Source organism: Chinchilla lanigera, unplaced genomic scaffold (genome assembly GCF_000276665.1).
Source record: "Chinchilla lanigera isolate Chin_1 unplaced genomic scaffold, ChiLan1.0 scaffold00027, whole genome shotgun sequence".
Taxonomy (NCBI): Eukaryota; Metazoa; Chordata; class Mammalia; order Rodentia; family Chinchillidae; genus Chinchilla; species Chinchilla lanigera.
Window position 1 is genome coordinate 21,369,656 of NW_004955428.1, and position 10,054 is coordinate 21,379,709.

Consider the following 10,054-nt stretch of genomic DNA (forward strand, 5'->3'; position numbering starts at 1 on the left):
TACCAAGCCAATTTTTGCAGCACCATTTATTAAAGAGACTGTTGTTCTCCCAGTGAGTTTGATTGGCCCCTTTATCACAGATTAGGTGGCTGAGTGTGTTTTTGGTTGTGTCTGTTTCTTCCAGTCTGTTCCATTGATCCTCGGGCCTGTTTTTTAGCCAGTACCAGGTTGATTTTATGACCGCAGCTTTAAGTATAATTTCGGGTCAGGGATTGTGATTCCACCCGACTTGTCCTTGTTGCCCAGGATTGCTTTTGCTATTCTGGGTCTCTTCTGGTTCCAGATGAATTTAAGGGATACTTTCTCAAGATCTGTGAGGTACGCTAATCAAACCTAAACATTCTAAAAGGGTGATTGTAGATCAGTTTGGCCAAATACACCTGAGAGTGCACTCTGGTTTAAACGTAAACATCTTATGTATGTTTGTTTGTCATCTGCCTAACATGTGTTAATAACTGATTAAAGTACTTGCAGCTGGTGTTTTTTTTTTTTTAATAGTGGGGTCCCTTTAGCTCAAAAATTCTTTTTTTTTTTTTTTGGCTTTTTTGAAGATTTCAATAGAAAAACCATTTAAAACATTACCAGACAAAAACTGACAGATTTGAGTCTTACATAGAAATAAAAGCCTTGAAGTTTGATAACACCAGGGCTACATATGATTTAATGTGTATATTTCTGTGTGTTCACTTTTAAGTATACATTATCCTCCACAAGTTTTACTTAAGTTGGCTTATTGATAAACATTCAAGACATTGTCTCAAAATGCTTGTGGATCATATAAGCTTAACAATATGCTAATTTATCTTTAGTTGGTAACATATTTCCATCCAGGTTTTTAGGTAACCAAGATAATATCAAAAATCAGTTTATAAATGCCATGTCTATTATCCTCTATGTACCATAACTTAAGAGGTTTTGTTGGTCAAAGATAATACATATAGCTATAAGAAACGTTAATGGCTATGATGGGTCATCTAACGTAATTGTTTTGGTTATAATTAAAAGGTTAAATTTTCTTTGTCTAAAGCAACATAATTTTCTAAAATATTGAGTTCAACTTACAAAATTAGACTTAAAGGTAAAGGTTCTATATTTTTCTAAATAAGTTTCTTATGTTCTCATCATTAGGGTTTTGATTACTAAAAAGTGAGCTTTAAGAGTTAAACAGTATTTGAATGTTAACCCATAAAATGTTTTCAATAATCAATTTATGATTGGTTAAGTAAATAGCTACTATCTTGTTTACGACATAACATACACATTTGGATATGTGTCTGTATACATCCAACATCAAGCTATGCTCTGAGTCTAAGCTTTCAAGTAATGTTTATAGACTTAAGACTACATAAATTTAATACATACAAAGTAACTAATAGGCACTCTCTGTTACACAATATATATTTAGACCTTACACATACAAAATAATTAAAATTTGACATCTCTTTAAACTTGGCCTTGATGTTTAAACTTGATTTACATCTGTTTGATTTGGTTAAACAGGAACTTTTGTTCTTATATAGATTAGATGTGCTTATATGTTGGGTACTGGGTCTGTTTACAGTCATTAACATTGTTTCCTAAATATATAACAGCTGTAAGATGTCCTTAGTTCTCATCAATATAGTTATATCATATAAAACCTATTAGAAGAGTCTAAAATTTATCTTAAGAGGAGAAATTAAATATGATTTCTATGTGGCTGTGATGCCAGTTATTACTAGCCTCATGGTGTATTTGTGTTGCCTTCAAATATGCCAGGCTAAAGGACATCTTATCATGCTGATGACCCCCAGTTAAAGTTGTTTGTGGTGGTATAAAACATTTTAGGCTCAAACATCTGGCTATCCTTTACTTTTGTTCCAGCTACTCATGATGAAATGTACATGCCAATTCAACATTGGACAGCCAGCCAGATGATGCAGATACTTTTTCAAGACTTATGATTTATGATTATTTTATGTATGTTATATATGAGTTACAACATTTAGAAATGCTCAAACATTGTCTGATCCAGGCAATGTCACTCTAAAAATCAAAAGTTAGACACTAATAACCTATAAAGTATATCTATAGATAAGAACATTCTTCTTAAGTGGCATGCTATTAGAAGATAACAAATTTAGGTAAAAGTTTTTCTATGTCATTTAATATCTTGTAATTAGATAATTGACTAAAATATTAGTCTATACCAAAATGAAAATTTAAATGGTTCAGAGATAACAAAATCTAATGGCTCTAACATAATTATGTAATCATGATTGTTATGCTAAAGTGTAACATCCTGAGATCAAAAAGAAGTGAGGGGGCAGTGGGGGGAGGCACTTTAAAATTCAAATGCCTACTGTCAGAAAAGAAAAAAGAAAAGAAAGATAGTGACAAAACTAGAAGGTTCAAATATATAGAAAAAAATTTGTGGAGGATATGGTTCTTAAAAAATATGTATCTTTAGTTATTTTGAGCATTTGCTCTTGTTGATTTGGTTGAGTCCTGGCTGTTTCTTCTAAAATCTTGATTCTCAAAGGAAACTAGAGGACTGTGGCCTCAACTCTCAGATCATCACTCATTACTTCTCAGATCGTAACTTTCCTCTTTGGTCTAATGGCTACTTTCAAAGACGACAACTCTCATTTTTGAGAGTGATAACAAACGAGATTTTCTACATAAATAGCAGAGATACTGTTATGGTTTGTGTCTGGGTGTCCCCTCAAAGCCTCATGCGGCCATGGGGCAGGCTTTTAGAGTTTGATTGATTATGGGTGTGAGAGCTACACCCGCCCTGGGGTGGATAGTTTGCATATGTAAGGGAGAGGGAGAGGGTGCTTCCAGCCGTTTCCTCCCTTGTGTGTGTTTGTTGCTTTGCTGTGTTCTGCCGCCATGAGCTGTAGCCCTCTGCCATGTGTCAGTCTGCCTTGTAACCTGCCAAGTATGGACTGAAACCTCCATAAACTGTAAGCGAAATAAACCTTTCCTTCCTTAATATTGGGTGTCAGCTATTTTTGTCCCAGCAATGAGAAAAAAGTAACCAAGACAGATACCTAGACTAGTGACAAAAATAGGGCAGAGCTGCCTCACTGGGCAGGGTGCACATATGGTCTAACCTGCATTTCTTTTCTGCATCTCTTCCCAAAGTATGACTGTAACTCAGTGTCTGTTTCCACAATACTGATGTAACTGATCTTCCCTTCTAGGTGTTCAACAACCTAGGTTTAGAGCCCAAAACTAAAAAGATAACTGGGCTAAAAGGACATCCAATATTTTGGCCCTGGCCCTCAAAGATCAACAAGAACCCAAGACATGAGAAAGATCCTACAACTTTGGTGAGTCACCCAACCTCCCAAACAGAGATTGTTAAACCCCAGAAAACAAGAGTCAACCAATATAACCAAATAAGAGTATGCCAAAAAGAAGGGTCACCAAAGAAAGAAATGTCTTCCATCCACATGGTCAAACAAGACCATGGTGGCTGACACTGACAGAAGACTCTATACATGGTTCCAAAAGTAATGCCTCAGTTAAGAGACTTAACTGACTTGGACAAATAGTAAGAGGTTAGTTTTGATTAACACAGGTCTCATTTTACTTGGTCTTACATACCCATCAAAAAAGTATAACTGGAAGACATATAAAAATAATATGATACTATAGAGCTGGGCGTGGTGGCTCATGCCTGTAACCCCAGCACTTGGGAGGCTGAGGCAGGAGGATCGTTGTAAGTTTGAGGTCAGCCTGGGCTACAAAGTGAATTCAAGGCCAGCCTGAACTGCATAGCGAGACCCTGTCTCAAAAAGATGTTAAAAAAATAATATGATAGTATAATAATAAAGATTAGATATGAAAAGGGCATACAATCACTGACTCCTGCTTCCAGCTTCCAGCTACAGTTGCAGCTGACCAGTATTAATGAGGCTCATAAGGTACAGTAAAAGCTATAAAAGCTGAGCAAGAGTCTTTAAATTCTTTAGCTAAAATTGTCCTTCAAAACCACCAAGCTATCTTCTTACAGCTAAACCTAGAGAAACTTTTGCCAAAGAAACATCAGACTTATAGATAACATATATCAGTAGAGGGAGTCTAAGAGCCAGCTGGTTAGAATCACTATTTCAGTCCCTTAAGAACAGTGTCTAGATGTAGCTCTCTCCTGCAATCTGCTTTTCCATGCTAGTGCTCATGCTTTAAATTATATGTACTTTAATCTCTTAAAAATTTGCTTATTCTCACCTAGAGGCTGCCAAACTCCAAGTGATCATGAAGATAAATATGCCAGATTCCTTTTACCAGGAACCAGCTAGACTGACCTTGTAAAGGAAGTTCATAACTGTTAAACTCCAACATGACTTCTGTCCAAGGCCCATTAGATTAGCTTTCCGGAGAAGACTCTTTATTATGCTCACCCTGTCTTAGTTTCTTTTTTTCTCATTGCTGGGACAAAATACCAGAAAGCCAAAATTAAGAGGGAAAGGTTTATTTAGCCCACTTTGGAGGTTTTAGTCCATACTCAGCTGGCTCCAAGGCAGAGTAGCCCATGGGTAACAGTTCTTCAGAAGACAGCAAAAGCAACAAGAGCAAAAATGGCGGTCGGGGGGTGTGGTAGATTGACCACTGGTGGTCAACTTATAACCCCCAGCTGAACTGAGTAAGCATGGTGCTGGGTGTGGGAGGCCCACCTGGGGACTGTTGCCAACAGCATAAGAGGCAGGCATGGAGAACAAAAAAAAAGGCTGTTGGGACTGGAAAAAGGCTGTTGGAAGCTGGTAGAAGCTTTAAGGTGCTGTTGGTTGTTTTGGAGGAGCTTGTCATGCTGTCTTTCCTGATGAACTTGGCTGTTTTCATCCTCTGAGGGGCTCGAGACCTTGTTGTCACTGAGAATAGCTTTGGTTCACTTTGGGGGAGCTCTGGTCCTCACTTTGAGCATTGCTTCCTGCAATGAAAGCAGGAAGGTGGTACAATGCTGGTCTTTTGGAGAAGCTTGATGCATTGGCTTCCCTGATAAGAAGTTGACCATCTTGATCATCAGAGTAGCTCGGGACCTCACTGTTGCTAAGGATGGCTATGGTACCTTTTGGGGGAGCTCTGTTTCTTCTGAGCATCACTTTCTAGCTCCAGTGCAGATCCATCAGCCTGCTAGCACAGATCCTTCATCCCACTGGCACAGACTTCCTAGATTCCACCACTGACCTTTGGGCCTTCACAGATACATGAAACACACCTGCATGAGATATTGTTATGGGCTCTAGGCCCTCAGCTGGATTCCCTGGTCTTGAACTCATGCAGGACATTTCTGTGGGATCTAGGCCCTTAGCTGGATTCCTTGGTCATTCCTTGGTCTTAGTATGTGGACAAATTTCCTGCACTCTTTTGTATATCATTCTTTGGATGACTATTATAAATAATCTTATAAAATATGTATCCTGTATCATTGTATCATTGTTTCCCTTGCAAAAATAAGCACCAAAGCATAACAAAATTGGTACCGAGAGTAGGGTATTTATTGTTGTGATGATGTCTGGCCATGTGACTTAAGAAACTTTGAAATTAATTTGGAAAAGTTTTGAGAGACTGGCCAAAGAGGCAGCCCTTGTATGCTGCAAACTATATTGGAAACTCTGATTGGAGCCTTGAAAGTCAGAGTACTGATGGAAATGCTACCAGTTACGATGAAGCTCAAGAAGCTTCAATTGAGGACTGCATTGGCTGCTGGATCCCAGGTAATATATTGTGCTTTGGCAGAAGTTGGTCTGCATTTTGCTTGTGTTTAGCGATATTGCCTGGTTGGAGAAACAAAAATTTCAGTGTAGTCTATTGTTGAGACAGTGGCATGGTTACTATTGAGAGCTTTTGGCCAGATCTGTTTGAAATTAAGAGTAAAGAGCCAGTAAAGTGATATGAAATATTTGGCCAGAGGGGTGGTGCTAATGGAGCTTTGGGTTACAAGGATGAAATAGAGGAAAACATGATTGCTAAGAACAGGACAATGAAAACATGAACTGAAATCTTTCACCCAAAGATAAGAGTGTATTTGAATTGCAGGAGATCCCCATTTTTTAGTCTTGCCATGCATTGTAAAAATTAATGGGAAATAAGGACTGTGATTCTAAGTTCTTTTAATGTTTTTATGTTGTTTTAGATATATGTTTGTAATCGGGTTTATTCATCAAAGTATTGTCTTTTAGCCTTGAATTCTGGTCACTTTGAATATTTTGTTTTTGGTGCAGGAATGAGTGCAAAAAAAAAAAGAGAGAATTGTATATATGTAACTGTTATATTAATGTAAATGTGGATAGACCAAGACATGTTAATTTTCACAAATCTGCCACTATGGATTAAGACTGTGGATTAAGGAAATGTGTATGGTTATCAAGTTGACTGGGGGTGGATTGTGGTAGATTGACAACTGGTGGTCAATTTATAACCCCCAGCTGAACTGAGTAAGCCTGGTGCTGGTTGTGGGTGACTATTATAAATAATCATATAAAATGTGTCCTGTGTTATTGCTCCCCTTGCAAAAATAAGCCCCAAACCACAACAGGGGGCAAGCCTCTTTCTTTTCCTCCCTTACATTATAAGCAGGCTATCCTCCCCCCACCCACCCCTGGTTGGGGGGAGGTGGTTGTAGCACTCACACCATACCTGTGCCCTTCTCTTGCACAGGCTCCAGATGTTTACAAATGAGGACTCTGGCCCCCTGCTGAATCATTTAGTTAAACTTCTGAACTTCTCAAGTGGACACAATGAACAACATCCTAGAGCTGTAAAGGCATGTCCTTTTCACCCCAGGATGTAGGACTGCTGAGTTATTTAGTTAAGCTTCTAAACTCCTGAAGTTGACACAATGTATCAACCATAACCCTCCCCTAAAGCAATCCCTCTCAAGTCAAAGCAGGTAGATTAAAATTTCACCCATTCTCCTTTAACCACAGTTAGGGGTCAGCTCTTCAGAGAAGGGAAACATTATAGGCAGCTAAATCAGATAAAAATTAATATACAGTCAGAGAGGAACTGTGTTCTCAAGGAAGTCGGCAGAAAAAAACAAAGACATCAAAATGGTCCTTGGAGGTGCATCCAAAGAAGGCCAGGCCTCAAGATAAAGACCTCTGCTCAGTGCTGTCTCCACCAGCCTGTTCTTACTTCCTGAATCTGGGTTAAGTGTCCCTTCATACCTACCATATTCTCCTACCACCTGTGTCCCTTCACAGACCAACAACCAACTGCATTGTAATTGTAGGTCCTTTGCAATCAGGGGTTGACCAACATTTAGCTAAGGGCTGGATGGTATATATTTTGTTTTGTAGGACTTGAAATGTTATAGTAACTCTGCCATCAGACTGCAACTGCAAAAGCAAACACAGAGAACATGGTAATGGAAGAGTGTGGCTGTGTTCCAGGAAAACTTTACTGATAGACACTGAAATGTTAATGTCCTATAATTTTCACGTGTCACGAAACATTCCTTCTTCCAACTATTTGAAAATGTGAATGCTATTTGCAGTGTGAAGTCTACACCAAAAGCAGATAGGCTAGATTTTACCTGTGGGCTGTAACTTGCCAGTTCCTGTATCAGTAATATAAACTTTTAACAGCCAGAACATTGGTTGTCTCATCTGACTTTGTATCCACAGTGCTTGCTACAGTATCAAACTAATAGTAGATGCTTAATAAGGACTGGCTGAATAAATAAAACTTGCACAGGTCTTGGGCAAGTAATAGTGTCAGAATCCAGTCCTGATTCAAATTTAGCTGACAGTGTGATGCCACATTCCCTACTCGGTAGCTGATGGGCACCTGAACTCTGTAATTACTGTAATCATTGCTATCAGCCCACCCTCCATTCTTCTGGTCACTATTATGTAACTTGGTCTTATTCACTGTGTGTGTAGGGTTTAAAATAGTACAGATTGTGGTCATTTCCATTCTATAAAACAATAAACTGCCTTCAGACTACTTTAGCTTTCAAATCAGAGGCCCCCAAACCTTTTAAGTTATGTATATTCTTAGAGCATCATAACTCTGACTTCCAAAGGCTATCAGTTAGGACGAACCCGAAGTGTTGTCAAGACATTTTCTTTCTATGCAGTCTTATAAGTACTTGACTCTCTGCTTTCTTCCCCTTTGAACATGTCAAACAGAAAGGCCCTAAAGAACATAGAACTCTAGTACATGGACATTCTCTATGACCTCACTTTCCAACGTGGATATGGTTACCAGGGCAACGAAGTTAATTACATATGGAACATCAGAAGCTTGGCCACAGGGCAGGACAGGGCAAAAAGGCTGGGACCCTCCCATTCATGAAGGTCAACACCCGACCACAACAGAAGTTCAGGTGTTGGTTAAATGTGGACACTAGGGGCCAGAAGAAGCAAACCCAGACAACTAGGTAGCCATTTCATAAAACAAGAAAGCCGATGGAATGCCAGTCAGTGGGGGAATTATGCAATTAGTTAATATTTTAGTAATCTGAGAGCTTGAATATGAGGCAGTCACAGAAGAAACAATAAAATATAGTTGATCAGAGTAGTGTAAAAAGGAAATACTGTATAGGAAAAACACTTTGAAATTAGAGGTTGATCTCCAACTATCTGTAAGACTAGGTCATTTTTGTGTTCTGAATAAATCTCAGTTTATTAATCTACTTAAATGGTTAGATTGAAAGTCCTCACTGAATACTGATTTGGATATTCACACTACTAATTCCTTTCCAGTTTTAACATTTACTAATTCAAGAATGTTTTAGAACTAGAACTACAAGTAGTTTCAGCTTCAGAGAAGTTTGGTTCCTGACCAAAGGTGAGAATGAGTTTATAATTCAAATTTAGTGGTTATATAGGTGCAACAAGCCAACAAGGTCATCACTTGGCGTGACTGTTTCTAAGTGATTCTAATCTTTCCTGCCTCCCGTCATAGCCGTCACATATGACACCATTTATCATTGCTCTTATATGCTACGCTGTTTCAATCTAGGTAAGAAAGTCCTAACTCTCCACCATTTTCTTCACATGTAGAAAGGAAGAAACAAGCTAAAACGACATTTTCAATGTGGATTTCCAACCCTGACCAAAGTTACAGCTGAATGTAGACAGGGTATCACACTTTAAAATATTGTGTGTCGGGGGAAAGGGACAGTAAATCTTCACTGCTGGAAATGCTTCACACTCCTGCTCAGTGCACGTAGTGTCCCAGCAACCGCAGCTTCCCGGGGTAAGTTTTTACCTAGGCAGTTCATCAGTAGTGGTATCTGATAAACTTTTTTGTGTAGCCCAAGAGAAAATATATTACGCAAACAAAACTATTGGGCTGGTTTTATTTTGTGAGTAAAGTGTTAGCTACACCAGCTCTGGGGTAGGCTGAAGGCCTTTCTGTCTAGCAGTGGGGGTGGGTGGGAAACCAGCCAGATGGTCCTCATATCAGGGTAAAATAGAAAGGTCACGCTCCAGTTCTCACACGGGTTGCTTGTATTTCTCAACTGTCTCTCCCGACAGTGAGCTAAGCACTGGGTGCTTTTCCATGTGGCAATTTCTGTTTCTATTTGTGAACAGCTATCTTAGTTCACGGACAAGGGGTACGTTGAAGGAGTCCACAGAATCGAGCAATCCCAGCTTCCACGCTGATGCCTCTCCCACACTCTGAGATGGGACACCTTCCCACCCGCCTATTTTCCACCTGCCTAGGCTACTTGAAGGTGTTTCCTCTGTAGTGCCCTGCACCAACACGACACTACATTGTCCGCCTTTACACTGCAGTTGTTCGAGGTCCGTGCAAGGGCACCGCATACCTTCAGTGCCACCGTTACTGGAAGGGTCGCAGAACCTGCAACCTGTTGAGTGGAGAATGAACGGAGCCTGCCTGGGCGATCCTCTTCCTCTGTTTTCTATGGAGCTCCACGTCGAAAATGTTACTGATTTAGCAAGGACCTTAAAGTCTAACCTGTGGAGGAAGCGTTGAGGGCAGGGAAAGGAAAAGGTGTACTTGTGGGTAGGGGGGAGAGGTGGATAACCGGAAAAAGGTGGAAGAGGCAGAATTCGGGACCAATCCTCGCCCCTGCGCTCGGGCCCCGCCC

General features: G+C 39.7%; 1 protein-coding gene across 1 annotated transcript in view; it reads right to left on the minus strand.

Moving 5' to 3' along the window:
• LOC106148760 overlaps window positions 1-10,054 on the minus strand; it is a gene marked incomplete at its 5' end in the record, with an annotated part of 56,315 nt that extends 46,261 nt beyond the window's left edge. Inside the window, 1 exon segment of the mRNA XM_013515268.1 lies at window positions 9,770-10,054. Within this exon segment, the coding sequence (XP_013370722.1) occupies window positions 9,770-10,054 (285 nt within the window).